This window comes from Lithobates pipiens, unplaced genomic scaffold (assembly GCF_037356315.1).
Source record: "Lithobates pipiens isolate NorthernLeopardFrog02 unplaced genomic scaffold, aLitPip1_a1.2 Scaffold_16, whole genome shotgun sequence".
In the NCBI taxonomy this organism is placed as follows: Eukaryota; Metazoa; Chordata; class Amphibia; order Anura; family Ranidae; genus Lithobates; species Lithobates pipiens.
Window position 1 is genome coordinate 608,433,318 of NW_027507748.1, and position 20,124 is coordinate 608,453,441.

The 20,124-nt window shown below is 40.4% G+C and overlaps 1 protein-coding gene across 2 annotated transcripts in view; it reads left to right on the forward strand.

Annotated features, from left to right (window-relative positions):
* TNFRSF19 (TNF receptor superfamily member 19) overlaps positions 1–19,618 on the forward strand; it is a 158,030-nt gene extending 138,412 nt beyond the window's left edge. The window contains exons 9-10 of one of the 2 annotated variants that reach the window (XM_077484028.1): positions 3,700–4,118; positions 10,999–19,618. In XM_077484028.1, coding sequence (XP_077340154.1) covers positions 3,700–4,078 — 379 coding nt within the window. In that variant the 3' untranslated portion in view covers positions 4,079–4,118; positions 10,999–19,618. The remainder of the gene's footprint in view (positions 1–3,699; positions 4,119–10,998) is intronic. The other variant, XM_077484029.1, reaches the window with a different exon arrangement.
* The last annotated feature ends 506 nt before the right edge of the window (positions 19,619–20,124 follow it).

Genomic DNA, 20,124 nt, shown 5'->3' on the forward strand with positions numbered 1-20,124 from the left:
ATGAAGTCAGGATCTGCACACATGCCTGGACCAGCATGCGGCTCAGCCTCTCAGCAAGTCTCTGAGAGGCTGAGCCAGCTGCTCCAGCCCCCTCCACAGCCCAGCACATCAGTGAGCGAGGGTGGGCAGAGCAGAGAGCTGTGACCGACAGTCACCAGTTCTCTGCTCAGGGAACTCTGAGAACCGAGCAATTGGCACTTGGTTCTCAGTTATGACATGATGAATGCCTATCAAACCAAAATGATGGCCGCGGGTGACATCATATGCAACTCCTCCTCCCGTGCGCATTATGTCTGTAGGTGGGATTTCTTCAGTGGATCATTAAGTAATATAGATTTTCCTGTTTTTCAGAATAGCGTCCTTATCTTTTGAGAATTTTATTAGCTTTTTTGTTTTAGGGTATGTAAACAGAGAACTTCTCTAATTTGGTCTCTTTTGGTCTGTTAAATATACCATTGAAAGTGTTTTGTTATATCTGTTTAATAGCTGCAAAAATACCTGTTGATTCTGCCAGAAAACTTGTGAGCTTATAGCTTTCTGTACCATTTGCCTTTGCTGTACTTTTATCAGCTAAAATTGTTCCCCGCTACACAGACTACAAAATGCCTCCACCTGTGCATTGGAAGAATAGGGTAGAGGGAGCTGTTCTATAGTCTTCTCTAGGGTGACCACACTCCAGAGATACAGTACAGCAGGGCTCAAAAAATCCCAGGCACCAGGTCATCATGGCAACTATAAATTGCTGCCCATATGCTTCCACCAAACCCCCCCCCCCCCCAGCTATGTATCCCAGATTCCGCTTGCACATCTGCAGGCCCAGGACCAGCATAGTGGGTGGGGGCAGGCAGAGGGGATGGATGAGAGCAGACGCATCCTCTCTCCTCCCCTTTTTATTGCTTAGCAGATCACAGACCTGCAGATGTGCATTTCCAAATCTGAAGACATGTACGTCATTACCAGAAGTGACGTATGCTGCCGAACATCAGCATTTCCAAGGAGATGGAAGGCAAACAATTACATGGCGGCATAACGTCACTTCACTCAGAGGACCTTCAACCATTCCCAGCAAGGCTGGCTCCCGAACCCGCTGTCAGTCAACAGTGGTAGGAGGCATGGCCACACAGACCACAGAAGATACAGGCAGGTTGTGCGTTTGCACAGCCTGCCTGTCTCTGAGTGTGGCATGACAGGGGATGCAAACTGATCACGCTAGCACGGATCTGTTATCGTGGTCAGATTTCAACCTGGGGAACTGGTAGGATCAACCAGGTAATCCAAAAGAATAAATGGACGCAGTAATATATCATTATGAAAAACAATGCTGAAATACATAAATAGACCAATAGAATACATTTTTTTTGTGTTCACAACCACTTTGTAATTGTAAAAAAGTAGTTACACCCAAGCGCATAATATCCCCCCCCCCAAAAAAAAACTGAGGCCAACCCACCTCCATATATATATATATATATATATATATATATATATATATATATATATATATATATATATATATATATGTATATGTAAACCATAAATGCACATGGGGTGCCTACATCTGAAAAATGTAGAGTGCGATACACATAGTTAGTCAGGTTGAAATAAGACACAAGTCCATCTAGTTCAACCAAAAAAAACACAATCCCATATACACAATCCTACACCCACAGTTGATCCAGAGAAAAACCCCAGAACAGCATGCTACAATTTTTCTACAGCAGGGGAAAAAGATCCTTCCTGATCCCCCGAGAGGCAATCAGATTTTCCCGGGATCACCTATGCCTATAAATGTCAGTACCCAGTTATATTATGTATACTTAGGAAAGAATCCAGGCCTATTTAAAGCAATCCACTGAGCTGGCCAGAATTACCTCTGGATGGAGTCTATTTCACATTTTCACAGCTCTTACTGTGAAGAAACCTTTCCGTATTTGGAGATGAAATCTTTTTTTTTCCTCTAGATGTAAAGAATGCCCCCTTGTCCTCTGTGATGACCTTAAAGTGAATAGCTCAACACCAAATTCACTATATGGACCAATTATGTATATGTACATGTTGATCATATCCCCCTTAATCTCCTCTTCTCAAGAAAGGAAAAGTCCATGCCTCTCTTAATGCAAGAAAGGACTGCTCTCTTTGGAAAGCGCAGCTTGGAATTGCATGCTATTATTGTGCTTATGATCTACCAAAACCCCCAGATCCTTCTCCACTATGGACTCCCCCAGTTGTACTGCCCTAGTATGTATGATGCATGTTCTTAGCCCTCAAGTACATAACATTGTTACATATTAACACAGATTACGCATGTTACATATTGAGGTTGTGACGAAATCGTCCCACACTCCGCTTGAGTACTTCTGTAAACATACCACTTCCTCCAGTCTGAACGTAGATATCAGATATTATAGCCGCCTATTGCAACCAAGAACTAGGCATGACTCATTTGGCTGCACAGACAATAGCAGGAGACCCCAGTAACAGACTGTCCAGCTCCTATCTACAATAGTCTGAGGCAAAGCTCATACAATGTTCTATCATTCTGATACAGTGGAATTAATGTATCATAGATTTCTTGAGGGATATTGTTGATAAATATTACTGTCCCATTTAAGGTAATCCAACCACATTTTTAGCGTCCATTAAAAAGTTGTCCATTATTTGGTCGGGCATCCGGTGCCCCAATATACCTAATAACCTGTCTAAGCCAAGCTGGGTTCCACGGACCCCCCTGCCCAAAGTGACTCCTGTCCCAAAACGTGCACACTGGAATGAGAGCAATAATCCTAGCACCAGACCTCCTTCATCATGATATGTTCATTGCATTACCTTAAAAAAAGTTTTGTTAGTAAAAAAAAGACGCTCCTAACTAGAGGGCGACTGATATGGGTTTTTTTCTTTTTTTTTCTTTCCCCCTTCATCTCATAAACTCACCCACTCCCACTCCACTCCCCTCCCCCGTTTGCTCCTGTCACTCGACCACACACTCAGTACAGATAGCACTGGTTGGCACTGGCAGGTGGCTCTGGTTGGAACTGACAGGTGGCACTGGCTGGTGGCACTGATTGGCACTGGGACTGACACATGGCATTGATTGGCACTGGCAGGTGGCACTGCCAGATTTTACACTGAGCCGATATAGTGTAACTGTGTACAAAACTGACATGTGTAACTGAATGCAGAGAGAGACCAGCTGTCAAAATTCAGCAGTGATATTGGGGGTGGGCGGGTCCCAGCAGCTATCAAGCACCAGCCAATAATTGGGCTGCTTAAGAAAGGGGGTGAGGCCACATACACGTAGCGACCCGCCCTGATCCCATCCCATTGGCTGGTGTTTGATAGCTGCTGGGTCCCGCCCACCCCCGACATCAACGCTCAATTTTGACAGCTGGTCTCTCTCTGCATTCGGTTATATATGTCAGTTTCACGCACTCAGCAGCTGAGAAAAGAAAAAGAATGTAGCCACCACATCTAAGGTCTAGTAATCTGCAATATACAGCTATACAGCTATATACATTCTTGTTCTTGGGTTTAAATCTGTTGCAGAGGGGAATGTATGATGTGTCATTTGCAGTATAAACTTAGAAAAAAGTGCTATTTATTGAAGTGCATTCCGTGGTATGGCTGTTTAATATGTAATGTGATAGACTATTGACCTTACACAAGTATGAAAGTCATTCTTGTTAATCTTTGCTTTTTCAGAAATGATGATTCTGTAGCAGACGTGATCCCAACATTCTTTGGATCCACTTCACACTCGGCCTGCGGAGAGCTTGCAGAAACTTGGCCCCTTATGCAAACAGCTCCTGGCAGTGATAGCAGTCCTGTGTGTGAGCCACATCCGGAGCCTATAGCAGGAAGCGCAGACTCTTGGAATACAGATAGCGGGGAGCCAAATCTCTTCCACACAAGCAGTGTGCACAACATCAATGGAGAGATTCTGGGGGGACAGACTTCAGAACATCTTCATCTACCAGAACTTGATGCCTGCCGAACAGCTGAAGAAAGCCATACAGAGAAAGAACAGCCTGCCTGCAGCCTGAATGATAAACAGGTGATTTGGCTTAATCAACTGATGTAATGTTGCAAGCTTAATCAACTCCCTCTATAAAATGTAAAATGTAAGTCAAGAAAGGATGCCCTGGCAGCCAATGTAAACAGTAACATCTGCTGCATAACAATTGGTACACAGTAAATAACTAATTATATCTAAGTAGCGATATACAGGACTTTGAGGGCTAGTTAACACTTGTGTTATTCCTCTGAAGAGTAGTCTATGGTGAATCAATTTTCAGAGGGCATTTGACAGGAGGTGAGGAGACGTTATGTTGCCCCCTCACTGCCAGCTGTAACCACTAAAAGCCCACATCACCATTCACTGCCCACTGAATACGAAATGGGGGATAGTTTTTGACACACGCAATGTGCATATCCCTGTACAGCTATGTTTGAAGCTTGAGGAGTGATAAAACTGTTTTCAACAACCTGTTTTTACCACTCCCCTAACCGCAAGTGTTAACAAGGAGTGCTCTTAATGTGCAGTCATTAGCTGCTGTTGATTTTGCTACAACCATGTACCTTCCTATATAACAACTCAGTTGTCTTGCTAAACTGCATAATCCACTCCCCTTTCCTCATCTCCACAACATTTTTTGTAATCTAAAACAGCCCATAGTTGATGCAATTTTTCTTTTCCTCCACCATGGGTGGAAGGAAAGAAAATCGCTCAATTAACCCAGAAACCCAGTTGATGGAGGAATGCCTCCTGCAGTGCTACTGTGTTCTGCTGGTCAAGGAAGCCTTCCTGGCTAGCAGAACACAATTACTGGTAGTGGCTATAGCTGCCGGCAATAATCGTATACAAAAAATCCAACAGGCTGGTTGTACCCAGGCTGATTGATGAGTTGACTTTGGTGCAATCAGCCTCCCTCTAGCTGGATCGAATCTTGGCCGGTCCCTGCTGAACAGGCTAAATTTTGATCCATGTATAGCCAGCTTAACCCCTAGGCACCGACAGTACACAAATATGCGGCCTCTCAGCAGGTGTGCCTTGGCACCAAGCAGCCGCATATTTGGGTGGCAATTAGCCGACACTTTTACTGGCGGCGGTCACATGATCATAAACTCTGCCCTGCCTCCCAGCATCTGAAACCTCTTAAAGGGTCAGGAGGCGCCTGCGCAAAGGGGTTAAGAGGCAAACTAGGAGGGCTAATTATAATCCTTGAGATAACACAAGAAGAACAGAACACAAGAAAACTCTGAGGCTCCATTCACACATAGGCGCTTTGAATCGCGGGCGGAATCGCTGCGATTCTGCCTGTGATTTCAAAATCTGCTGTTAAAATGTGAAATTGCACATCGGCGTGTTCAAGTGGCATTCATTTCAGTGGCACCTAAAAACGTGGTGTGATTCTGACAGGATCGTCCCGCAAACCAAATTGCACTGCAATTGCACCATGCAGATCACCCCAAAAAAAGTCGATTTGGTTTGCGCGACTTCAGCGTAATTTGGTTTGGTCGACAATCGTGCCAGAATCATTTTTTTAATGAATAGCATCTGAACATGCTGATGTATGATTTGACATTTTGAAATCGCAGGCAAAATTGCAGCGATTCCAAACGCCAATGTGCGAACAGAGCCTAACTTCCTGAGCAAAAAAAAAAAAAAGCATCCAGCACACCCAAAGAGAATCTCAACTATTTACTGAGATCTCAAAACTGTCAGGCCGCGTACACACGGGCGGACTGTTCGCCCAACTTTGTCCGTCAAACAGTTTCGGCAAACAGTCCGCTCAAAATTAGCATGGACGGACATGGCCACACACGACGAACGAACAGTTTGCTGAAACCGTGCGCGATGACGTGAACGGCACGTACGACGGGACGAAAAATACGACGTCCTATACACTGCATTATAACTTTCGGCGTGAAAATCCTTTCTGAGCATGCGCGCAACTTTGTTTGACGAACAAGCCTACACACGAGCGGACTGTTCGCTGAAACAAGGTTTCAGCGGACAGTTTTACGGAATTTGTGAAAAACCTTGTTCGTCAAACTGTCCGCTGAAACTGTCCGCTGAAAGCCCACACACGAGCGGACTGTCCGCCCAAACACTGTTCAGCGGACAAAGTTGGGCGAACAGTCCGCCCGTGTGTACGCGGCCTTAGTGTGGTTTTCATTCAGCAAAAATCCTACATATTGTAATGAAAGCTGTTTAATATGTCTGGGATTCCATTCAAATAACGGGTCTAAACAAAATTTTAATGGCTTTCAGTGGAAATTCGTTGACTATCTGGGCCAATTCACACCAAAACGTGGTGCGGGAAAGACCCATTCTGTGTGTGTTTCACGCACCGTGTGTGAAATACATTGCCTTTGTGTTCTTCTACAAGTGCCAAGGAAATATTAATGACACCCAAAATGAGATTTGCTTCTGTGCATTTTTGAAAAGTATCGAATGCACTACTTTTTCTGCCTCGTGGTGCGATTTGCAGCCCAATTCGAATAAAAGGGCTGCAAAATCACTCTGCATGGGAATGCACAGGAACATGGACAGCATTCCTGTGCAATTCATTTGTGAGCCGGCCATCAATGATGGCAAGAAAGAATGTTTAAATAACTTTTCAAAGTTTCAGTATGAATGTTCGATCGATAGTCTGTGTATGGTCAGCTTTAGTTTAGCAATGCTGTTGACCCTGCTGGATCACAATAATATGACATACAGTATAATGAGATAGGAAATAAAGAAAAGATTATGGGGTGCTAGAAAATGTTAACAAACCATACGAGAATGTGAACAACTTTTTTTTTTTTTTTTTTTTACGTTTATAGCTGAACCTTATTGGTGGATTATATTTTACTATGGAACATGAGCCACAAATACCATTTGACATTCACGCATATAAATTAGTTTGGTCCTTTCAAAGTTTTCATTCCCTGAATGCAAGATACTTGCTTGTATCTGTTCTTAATCTTTTGCGCTTCTAGTCTGAACATGTTCCAAGGAGATCGGTCTTCCTAATGTTCTTCTTCCAGTAAATCTTTGTGGTTTGTGTGCCTAATAGTATACTATTTCTTCTTTATATGGTATGTTTATTCAAAGCAAGAATAACTGTTACCTTGCTCCATTTTTTTTTTCAGCTTTCTTATTGAACGCAAAGCAAATAAAAGCTGAAATCCAGGCTCAATGAAAACTGTTTAACTAAGGGAGTTAAGAATTTTCAAAAACTGTGTGAATATTTACTTTCCAATCATGTGAAAACAGAAATTAGCTTTTTTACATGACTAGTTAAAGGCCCTTTCACATCGTTGGATCGATTGGGTCTGCCTCTTAATTTTTAAGACAGACCCGATCAGACCTTCCAGTTTCTTCTGTGGAGTGGCAGGTGTCAACAGACATGTGTTCGTTGACACCCGCTTACATCTGGACCCATCCTATATGCTAAAAACAGAAGGATGGGTATCCGATCCCCATCCCTCTGGCTGGATCGGATCAGATGGCAGTCGGGTGTAAACGGACAGGTGGTACATTTACATCTGACTGCCCATAGAAGAGAACGGGCTGTGTCTATGTCCACTCTGCATAAGCGGAACGCACACAGACCCAGCCATTTGCCTACAGCCTTAAGTCCACTTGCTTAGTCTGTCTGCTAGTCCCCGCTGATCAAGTGGTCTCCAACGGGGCCCGCCCCGTGTGTGTTGAACTATTCTCACATATTCTCCATCACTGTGATGCCCCCAGACTTCTCCGCCAGCCATTGACATCTTGACTTCCAGGTATCAATCCCTGGCTGTTTCCATTAAACAGGCAAAGATGATGTCACTCGGACTTTAGTAACTTCAGCATTGCATGTCCCTTTTCTGCATTAAAAATCTTGCCTGTTTGCATTTTTTTTTTTTTTTGGAAGTGGATAATCACACGCTTTATTGTAAAAAGATTCAAAAAACCAACAACCAACCACAAAAGGGATCACTATGTAAATTTAACTCATTATAAAATAATTTTTGAAATGGCATAAATGAGCCTGTATTAATTACATGCTTAGTTTTTTTTATCTTTCTAAAGAAACGTCCTTTGCAGTCTTCTCTGGCTTCATTAATGCACGTCTGTGCATTGCTGTAGCTTCCATAGTGATGCACAGACCTGCTAGCGGGCATGTCCTCTGTTGGGCGCAACCACTTCATAAATGGAAGTGACATTGCCGCCAAACTTCTGTTTTTCTATAACAGTGGAAAGCCATCAGTCCCGTGAGCATTATGTCACTTCCCTCCTTCCCTAGCCAAGTGCAGTGGGTGGACGGAAGGAGAAGCTGGAAGGGGCGTAGCTTTCTACTGACTACAGATGATAAAGGTACGCTGTATACATGTCCACTAGTACATAGTTCCCAAGCATCAACAAGGACTGCACACATTTTGAATAGTCTATGACTGTTCCTGTTTGTGAGCAGTCTATTAATGATCAACTCCTCTTGAAGGGGACTGTTGTTAATTTTTTGTTTGATCAGTGTATGCAGCCAATTGGCTGCAGCACTGATCAGTGTTTTGATCAACAAAAACAATGATCCATCTATAGCCAAGCAATATCACAGTATGCATAAAGTCAACCTTTATCAGCTTGGTTGATGGGGGGGGGGGGGGCAGAGGGCAACGACTTCTCGACACATTTACTTCTTGACACGTTTCCCAGGCCAAATAGCCCTCTTCTTCAGGAGGAGTACAAAGCAAAGTGTCTATAATGTAAATCAAAGTCTAGGAATGTCAACTGATATTTGTTGCTTATTGAACAGATCTAACAAAACACTTTCAATTGTGTACTTACCAGAGCAAAATTAAGCAGAAACATAAAAAAAAAAAAAGTACAATTCAGGGTTAGGGTTTCCATACACTTTAATAAATGGCAGTATACATAGAGTACCATGCCTGCAGGCTGAACCTGCAATAGTTTCAACATCCAACAATCTGTGTCACTGCCGGGGTTAATGTTGGTTGCCTCATCTGTGTGCACATGATCGAAGATCGTAAACTGTAGAAGACATGAACTGTTAAATAACTCCTGATTGCTGAACTTTTGCCAAGCTGAAAATTCTGCACCTTGCTTGATGCCGCAGGCTGGATTCCGGCCTTTTTTTTTACTGCATTACCAACAATGGTACCTGTTGTGTCTTCAGTGACAGGAAAACTATAACTATTTTATTTATCCTGTGTAAAATGTATCGGTGACTTTTATAGCACAAGAAGGTTTAGCCATTTATTTTCTCTTTAAAGTGATGATAGGAAAGTTCTAAGCGCTTAAGAATCCGAAGCATCTATGTTTAGCACTTCCAGGAATCTCCAATTACAGTTTTCTGCACTAAGAGGTCTTTTCTTATGGTTTAGGATTAGGATGCCTGTACACTTCATCTCAGCATTGGTACATTTAGTTCTTTAAGTGAAATGGTAATTAAGCACCTCTTAAGTATGGAAATCGAAATGTGGACTTTTTTTTTTTTTTTAAGAGTACCTATTCTGTTATCTGATGCATGTTATAATATTGTATCTACAAAAGTAGATAGTTGTCTCACACTAAACATTTTTGGAATGTTTTGTAGAAGAGATTCTGTATGTCCTCCTAAACATGCTTGCTGTCTATCCATATTTATTTTAAAGCTGAATTCCAAGTTTGCATAATTACATTGATCCATCTTGGACCAATGTACTATAAGTATGCATGTGTCATATCTGGTAGGACAGCACTCGAGCATGGTACTCAGAAGCTACCAGCAATCACTGTTGTAGCAGTGCCTACTACAGTGATTTCCAGCTTCCACAGGGATTGGCTAGGTATGACACATGCATACCTTCCATTGGGAGCCCCATATTCGCCAACTTTACCCAAATGTGTGTGATAAATGGAACATTTCAGCGAAGCTTGTCATTTTGGTGAAATGTATTGGAGACAATCAGAAGAGGCATTTACGATCTCCATATAATGTAAATGTAACATATATTTTAGGCATGTTGTTTACCAGTAAAAAAGCTGCCTTATGTACACATCCAAAAGGCTTGAGACATCTTGGATGTGATGTTAGCAGCTGCAACAGAATCAGAACTGTCACTCAAGTGAAACTCTCTAGTATTCTTCTTCATTCCTCACACCAGCTGCTACATAAAAAAGATATGTAGGGAGGTGAGTAGAGAGTTGGAGGAGCATGACCAGCACAAACCATAATTAGACACTCCTGGAGAGGGCTATGACATGGCAGGAGAGAAAGGAGGCAGTTCTAGGGCAGGGGTCTCCAAACTTTCTAAACAAAGGGCCAGTTTACTGTTCTTCAGACTTTAGGAGGGCCGGACTGTGGCCATCGGGAGTACCAAATGTCCCACTGCCAGTGGAAGTATACAATCCCCCATCATTGGAGTCATTGGTAGGAATTGGGCCCCATTGTTGCTGTCATTAGGAGGAACTGTGCCCCATCATTGATGCCATTGGTAGGAAATGTGCCCCATCATTGGTGTCATTGGTAGGAATTGTGCTCCATCATTGGTTTCATTGGGTCCCATTGTTGGTGTCATTGGGAGGAACTGTACCCCGCCATTCATGTCATTGGTAAGAAATGTGCCCCATTGTTGGTGTCATTGGAAGGAAATGTGCAGTTCATTGGTGTATACAATGGCATCCCAAGGGCCAGGTAAAAGCAAGCAAAGGGCCGGCATCCGGCCCCTGGGCCACAGTTTGGAGACCACTGTTCTAGGGTATTGACTCTTCCTGAAATAGTCAAATGTGTTAGCAAATTGAAAGAAACATTGCAAGCCAAGTTTTTTTTTCCTGGAAGGGAAAAACACTGCAAGGAAGCATTTACAACACATATTGCCGAGCATTGTGGTATGCTGTATAGTGCATTTTGCAACACGCTAGCATGTGTATGAAGTGTTGTAGTGCTTTCTGTCTTATTATTTATTAATGAACAGAAGTTACAAAGTTTTATTTTTTCTTATTTTCTTCTTTTTTTTTTTTTTTTGCAGGAATGCTGAAGGATTGTTTTGCACAGTGCTGGATACAGTGTTGGAAATGCCGAAGTTAATCAAGACCTAATTCTGAATTAATTCCATTGGAGAGTCCCACTTCTAGATATCTTTATGAAGAGTGACTTGTTTGTTCATATAATGTGGTCAAACTGTAAACCCATTTCTTCTAAGTGGAATTTTTTATCAAGACCATTAATCTTGATTGCTGTACTGAAGGTCACATTGTGGATGAACCTGACTGAGATTGCCTTCTGCATCCATGTCTTGCAGATCAATGTCTAGATTCTCTTCATATAGACTGGATTAAATTATAGATCCGCCTCACAGAGGTCAGCCTTTCAGTTCTTAACACTGAAACTTCTTTGCGGAGCATGAATTTTACATTCATTCAATAAAAGCTCAACATTATGAAGATTGGACCCTAAATCCTCTTCATAGAGACTGAATTGCATTGAAGATCCACCTCACAAAAGTGAACCATCAACCTTTTTGTTTTTTTTTGTTTTTTTTTAGCGAACATTTGGGTACTGTATCTGGAGCATCAATTTTACATTCACCTCATGGTGACCAAACTCTAGATCGACTTCATGGGGACTGAACCATAGATCGACTTTATAGAGATCCGTTTCATGGAGATGGAACCTTATATCCACATTTTGGAGATCCATTTCATTACAGACTGAACCATAGACCCACTTCATATAGAAAAAAACTTTTGATCTACTTAATGGAGATCTACTTAAATGCATCTGAACCTTATAGCCACTTCTTGGAGTCTAAACCCCAGATCTACCTATTATTTTCCTTTAGGGGACAATTTCTAGATCCATTTATTGTAGCACAACATTTAAATGTTTTACTATATACACCCTGGTATGACTTTACTACTACTTTACTATTTGTTTGGAAGTTGTGGTTAGTTCTCTAGATTAAATATGACCTCATCTGTGTCCAGGATTACCTGTTAATCTGTTTTATGCCCCACACTTGCAATGAAACAATGGACATATTCTATTGCATCTCTTGTCAAACAAAGAATATCCATGAAAAAAGAAGTTCAGTTCAAACTGGTCTCTGATGGTACTCACGGTAGTTCTTGGCCATCCCCTATTTACCAAAGACGTCTAAATTACAATTTAATAGGATGTGCAGCTGAAAGTGTTGTGCGTTTTTCAGATTACAGAAAGAACTTCCGTTTGTTTTGGACATGTACTGTAATACCCATTAGCACATACTTTCCTTGCTGTCAGGGCAGGTTAGAATATTAAACATAGAATTGGCTATTGAGTTTACCAAAGGCACTTTTTCTTGTTTTAGAAATTGATTAAATGTTAAACCAACAGGACAAGTTGGCTAGGTGAGTTAACTTTTTTAAGTCACTTTTTACAATGCATCATTGGAGATTTAAGTCACAAAAAACAATCTAAGCAAACACATAGGTTCTGTAATTAAAAGCCACTTTTGTGGTTGAGTGAAGCACATACGTGAAGTAGTGTTTCTACTTCCTGTTTGCAAGGATGCATTTTCCCAATTCCTTTTGCAACAGGGTTCTGCAGGAACAACTAAATCTGGCTATAAGCAGAGTGACTTTCAGCCAATCCCTTCTGAATCTGTCCACATTTACTCCATGGGTGGCCCTGACAGCACCCAATTACCTTGACAAAAAGAGGGTTTTTCAATCAACTTTTTCATGAAGGAGCTAGGCAAGAAAATTCTTATCTGAACAATGCCAGTATCCAGTTGGGTGATGGCACTGGTGGGTTACTCTGACAGTAGCGGGTGCCTGAAATGGCAAAAATGTGGTGACAACCCATTTATGCTAGGACCTACCTTCTTTCCGTTATGCACTACCTATGGTACAGAAAGCTGCCTACCTCTTCAAATGCTGAAAGCGTAGAAACTGCCATCCACCTGACTACTTAACATCACCTAAATTACCCAGTTTATGATTTTTCATACATGTCTGTAGTGTTTGGATCTGAGTAAAAAAATGTCCCAGTCAATGTACCCAGCACTATCCTGTTGGGTGCTAATTTGAAAACTACCATGTTAGTGCATTGGACAAAAAACATGAGAATGAGGCACTATGGACTTTCATGGTATCACCATAGAGTGAACAAAACAATATATAGCTAAAACCAGAATATTTTATTACAAAGTATAAAATAAAACGAATATCTAAAATTTTACAGTAATGACTCTTTCAAAACTGGATTGATGGTAGACAGTATACAGCACCCCAAGCAGAACGGGAGGTCTGAAACAATTTTATCCAGTGCTTCTCAACATTTTTTAAGGGGTTACCACCTTGCATCGTTACTCTTGATGTACTGAGTTAAATGGAGTGTGTATAGTCTGCTGGGTTTGTTGTCCTCTGACCTGCTATCAGTATGTTTCCTATATCCCCAATTCATTCATTAGTATTTTAAGTTGCCAAATTTGATGGTTACAGCCTAGATTAAGAATTTGCCTCGTGGTACCTTGAAACCTAGAAACCTAGAGCTTGCAGTCCTAATGGATGAAACCAAGAGGAAGGAGCATTGTGTGTATTTTTGTTCCATGTGAGGAAATGTTGCAAACCTTGTAATTTTAATGTAATATAGGCTTGCGTGTATATTTATATATATATATATACCCATATTGTAAGTGAAACTTGACTTAATCTAATACACTTTTGATAAAGTTATTACACTTGTTAGGTGTTCAGCAAAATATTTTTATTTTTTTAAACCCAATTCAAGTTTAAACTTAGATCATTTAGATTAGTTTCATGTTCATATGAAAAATGAATGTCTAATACACAAGTTGAAGTTCCTGTGTGCTTTGATAAGACCTCTGCTCTTAGGCACAGGTAGTACAAACTGAATGCCAGAGTTTTTATAGCACCTAAAAGATTTATGTTAAAAAGATATTTAACACATTTTGGGATCCCTGGGGTTATGCCAAAAAGCAGCATACTCACTCTGTTCTATATAGAAAAGACAGAGGCAACACACAGAGCACTTAAAGGGACACTATTATGAGAGGATCAGGGAGGCTGCCATTGATGAGCGCTCCTTTTTAATGCTTGAACCAAGTGTAGAAATAACGAGGTTCGACAGTCATGCCTTTTCTGTGGCTGTGATTCAAAGTACTTATAGTGGAACTAAACTCTCTTATCCTATACAGCCAAGGAATCTGCTATCTTGGCCTCTGCTTGATCTAGAGTTGCCATGATGCCCCATATACGATCAGCTATGACACCAGACATTTGATGGCATGACAGTTTAGTTGAGAGTTAACATTAGCACACTAGTAATTGTAACAGAATCATTGAAAATATGCCTCGAGTGTAACTGCTTTGGGGAAGATGATAAATCTGTGGATTTAGTTCCACTTTAAGACACAACTAAGCATCTATTCTTTTTAGACAGACAAGCAATGGCATTTCTCCAACTTCCATTGTGATAGTCACTTTAATCACTTTGATTGAGCCTCTTTCTCAGATTTGTTGTTAAGTTAAAAACATTTTTTTTTTGCTAGAAAATTACTTAGAACCCCCATACATTTTATAAATTTTTTTTCTAACACCCTAGAGAATAAAATGGTGGTCGTTGCAGAACCTTCTGTTACACAGTATTTGCGCAGCGGTCTTACAAGCGCACTTTTTTTTGGAAAAAGTACACTTTTTTGAATGAAAAAATAAGACAACAGTAAAGTTAGCCCAATTTTTTTATATTGTGAAAGATAATGTTATCCTGAGTAAATTGATACCCAACATGCCACTCTTCAAAATTGCGCCCGCTCGTGGAATGGACAATTTTTTACTCTTAAAAATCTCCATAGGCGGCATTTAAAAAATTCTACAGGTTGCATGTTTTATGTTAGAGGAGGTCTAGGGCTAGAATTATTGCTCTTGCTCCACCAATTACGGCGATACCTCACATGTGTGTTTTTTTCACCATTTTCAAATGCGGACGCTAGTCACGTATGCGTTCGCTTCTGCACGTGAGCTCGTCAGGACGGGGTGTGTTTAAAAAAAAAAATCTTATTTATTTTACTTTTTTTTTTTTTTTTTTACACTTTAAAAAAAAAAATGTGTTGCTTTTTTTCCTATTACAAGGAATGTAAACATCACTTGTAATAGAAAAAAGCATGACAGGGCCTCTTAAATATGAGATCTGGGGTCAAATAGACCTCAGATCTCATATTTACATTACAATGCAATGAAAAAAATAATAATTTGTCATTTAAAAAAAAAGAAAAAAAGGCTCTTTAAGAGCTATGAGCGGAAGTGACTTTTGACGTTGCTTCCACCCTGTAGTGATATGGAGACAAAGATGGCGACATCTTCCCCTCGTCTCCATACCCAGCAAGGGGACAGACTCGCTCTGGTAAGCGCCGGAGGGCACTGGATCATGGCGGGAGGGGTGCCCCTCTCCTGCCACCGATAAAAGTGATCTTGCGGCGAATCTGCCGCAATGACCACTTTTATCTTGTAGCGGACCGCCCGTTGAAGAAGAGGATGTCGGGGTTATGGCAGCTAGCTGCTGCCATAACAATATCCTCCTTCAAAGTCATCATGTAAAACAATGGTGGGGGTCCAGAAGAGATTAAAGACACCCCTATAACAAATGCACTCAAAGGGCCTACAGAATCAACCTGCAAGCATGCATCTTAATACAAAATACACTTTATTATTACCAATTGGTATCACCCAAAAACAAGATGGAATACAAATCTCAAAAAGCACTATGTGATACAAATATGTATTCCATCCTGTTTTATGGGTGATACATAGTTACATAGTTGGTCAGGTTGAAAAAAGACACAAGTCTATCTAGTTCAGTGGTTCTCAACTCCTGTCCTCAGGACCCACTAACAGGCCAGGTCTGCAAGATAACTGAAATACATCACAGGTGATATTTGTTGCTCAGTGATTGCAGTATTCTAGTCTGCATCTCCCTAAGGTAATACTTAAAATCTTACCTGTTTTTGGGTCCTGAGGACAGGAGTTGAGAACCACTGATCTAGTTTAATCTATAAAAGGTAAAGAGAAAAAAATTATCATACAATCCCATATGCACAATCCTATACCCACAGTTGATCCAGAGGAAGGCAAAAAAAACAAAACAAAGCATGTTCCAATTTGCTCCACCAGGGGGAAAAAATTCTTTCTAATCCCCCGAGAGGCAATTGGATATTCCCTGAATCAACTTTACCTATAAATGTTAGTATCCAGTTATATTATGAACATTTAGGAAAGAATCCAAGCCTTTTTTTAAATCGATCTATTGAACTGGCCAGAACCAGCTCTTGAGAGAGTCTACTCCACATTTTCACAGCTCTTACTATGAATAAATCTGTATTTGGGGATTAAATCTATTTTCCTCTAGACGTAAAGAGTGCCCCCTTGTCCTCTGTGATGACCTTAAAGTGAATAACTCAACACCAAGTTTACTATATGGACCCCTTATATATTTATACATGGTGATAATCTCCTAATCTCCTCTTCTCAAGAGGGAATAAATTCAGTTCCTCTAATCTTTCCTCATAGCTGAGCTCCTCCATGCCTCTTATCAGTTTGGTTGCCCTTCCCTGCACTTTCTCCAGTTCCCCGATTATCCTTTTTGAGAACGGGTGCCCAAAACTGAACTGCATATTTCAGATAAGGTCTTACTAATGATTTGTACAGGGGCAAAAAATTTCTCTCTCTCTCTCGATCGAGTCTATACCTCTCTCTATACAAGAAAGGACTTTGCTCACTTTGGAAATACCAATTGGTATTAATAAAGTATCTTTTATATTAGAATAAATACTTGGAGGGTTGATTTTATAGACTTTTTAAATGCATTTGTTGTACAAATTCATATTTTAAAGAGATGGTCAAGGCTTTTTGGACATACTTCTCTGGTGGGTCATTTACTTGTGCTCTCCTGTGACCCAGAATCAGCCAACAGTGGGTTAAAGCCTGCTATCAACTGATGTCATAGAGCCGCTGCAGGCTCTGAAATGATCTCGACCATATTGTTCAGAATCCACTCAGCTGCCTGTTTGACAGCTGGCTTCAGCTCCTGCACTCGGCTGAGAGTCAAAGTCAGCTGCACCTGCCTCCTCTCCTGCCTGGCGCTCCAGTGAGCGCTGGAGGGGCAGAGCAGAGAGTGGTGAATGTTAGCCACTGCTCTTTGCTCAGAGCTGACCAAGAACTGAGCATTCAGCAGTCATGTGATCCCTCAGTTCTTGGGGTTAGAGTTGGCGATTCTGCAGAATAGAGGTATGTGCGTTTTTTTTTTTTTTCAATAACCTCAAATTTCTCCCCATGGAGTTTTTTTTTTATATTCTACTTAAATGTATTATATAGAAGCTCAGGTTTTCACTTCCTGAGTGATCCTCTCACTATCCCTTAGCCCTTGTACACACGGTCAGAGATTCCGAGGGAATGTGTCCGATCGGAGCGTTTTGTCGGATATTCCGACTGTGTGTGGTCTGAATCGGACTGTTTCCGTCGGAATATCCGTCGGACCAAATTTTCCAACTTGCCGGAAATATTTTCCGACAAAATGCTCCGATCGGACATACTCCGATCATGTGTAGAGAATTCCGATCGGACAAAGTGCCACACATGCTCAGATCAAATTCCTACACCAAAGCTATTGGCTACTAGCGTGAACGTAGTCCCGTCGTAACGAAAAAACTTTATCACGTTCTGAACGATCGGATTTTCTGACAACTTCGTCCGACCGTGTGTATACAACAGTTTCGGACAAAATCCAACGGATTTGGTTGTCGGAATCTCCGACCGTGCGTACAAGGGCTTAGTGTTCACCTTCCATTACCAATACAGACAGGACTGGAAAATGCCTTTCCTCACTTTTGACAGAGAAATCGTTATATGCTGGTTTGTATATGGATGTCGGTAATTCTACGTCCACAGTATAAAATTGTCAGAGGGGAGAATTGTGTCCAATAAATAAGAGCAATTAAATGGATTCATATCTGCACTGGAAAGTGACATTTGGACAATAAACGTTTGAATCTAAATGGCTGCTAAGAGCTGTGGGGTGCAGTTGTTTCCTTAGACAGTAGTATAGCAGTTATTTTAGTAAGAACTTGTCGCCAGGCCATTCATTTCAACAAAAATCTTCCATTGAAATATGTGCATGTAATGTATACTGTGCATGTTATTCACCGGTAAAAGCCTCCCTGGCGTAGACTTCCAAAAGCTCTCCAACTGCTGCTGGGTCATATCTTGGATATGATGTCAGTAGCCCCAGCAGACTCAGATGTCAGTAAAAGTGACACTCTATAGTTTCCCCTTTGCTCCCCCCCTACTGCTATATAAAAAGTTATGTAGGGAGGTGAAGAGAGCATGGAGGAGCTGGGCCAGAACAGGTATTAATTAGATACTTCCAAAAGAGGGAAGGGCTATGACGTGGGAGGGGGGATATGCGAGGGAAATAAATTTATCCTAGAGTAGTCAGATTTTCTAGTAAGTCAAAAGGCACATTGTCATTGATTACCAAATATTTATGGGGGGGGGGGGCAGTATATATCTAATTTGAGGTATTTCAGAAAAATATACTGCATTTTGACCACTAGATGGAGGTAAAAATCATAGGAAGGTCCTAGTATTAGAGAAAATTTAAGGAAAAATCAAACAGCCTGAATGAATGCTTGCGACATTCATCCAACAAATGTTTTATAACTAGACCCCTATGTATCACACGCAGGTGACATGGGCATATACAGTCAAGGATCCTTTAAATGAAAGCCATCTTGAGAAGAATATGTAGCCTACCAATGCTGTAATTTCCTGAAAACACAAATTGCCTTGCTGCAATGCTTTTCTGACTCATTAACCAAGAACGAGTATGTGAAGTAAAAGTATGACTTCCATTACTACATGCTTGTTCTGGGTCAGTGGCTTAGAATGTGTTGTCAGATACGATCAGTCTCTTTCTGAGGCTTTTTTTATTAGTACAATGTTTTTTAGTTATTTATTTACAAAAAACAATCAAAGCACGCTATTTGGATTGTTACAGTTTCTAAATATCAGATTTACTATTCCTCTAAATTTCTGTCAAAAAACCTGCAAATACATCTATTAAAGAACAAACTAAATGTAAGAGTAGTATTTGTCTGACAATACACCTATTACTATTGTACTTGTGCTGTAATTCACATTTGGAAAAAATTCTTACCAACTCTCACTTTGACTTTCATGTTTACACTACTTCAGTTTTTTGTATTGTGTATTCAGAACACTTCTTGATTGAGTTTAAAGGGTCATTTTTTCAAATAAGCACTGCCCAAGCAGAGCAAACACAAGATAATGCTGCTCAGGGGCATGACTATCATTTCATCTATTAAACATTGGTTCATTGTGACATCAACCTATATCATGTGACAGAGGCGTTTTCAGGTACTAATCTGTGCAATCTATTACATCATACCACTTAAATCCTTGTGTAAAGACAAGCAGAATTCTGTGCTACATGTTTTTATTTACATTCTATCTTTTTCCTGTTTTCTTTGTATTGTAAATTCATGTAAAGTGCAAAGTCAATGTGATTTGTTTTTAAGGTCACTATTGCTGTTTTTATATTTCATGGTATGTAAATAAATTTTTAAAATATTATTTTTTTCTCTTAGAGAACTTAACGTTTTTTACATACAGTATGTTCATTTAAAGTCCATATTAGGACAGCATTATCATAAAAAAACAAAATATATATATAGTACATCTCTGCAATACATGCACATTTCCCCATGTTTTATCTACCCAGCTATGTCAGGCAGGCAATCAATGCCGCATCTCTCAGTAAATTGTAGCAAAAAAATTATATTGGATGAGAATTTTAAAGGCACCAAACAAGAATGTACAAATATAAAATGCAAAAGTTTATTGTACAAATATTAAGAATAAACAATTAAAAATGGTTGACTTAATAACCAAATATGTAATTGGTACATAAATTAAACCCCACCGCGTTTCAAATTTCATTTTCTTCTTCAGGGGTTGGTGCAATGGTTAATTTCTACAAAAGATAATATGACTAAAGAATACAACAAACATTTTATTACAATACTATAAAAGTAAATGGCCATATAACAATAACATGATATAATAAACACACTCACAGT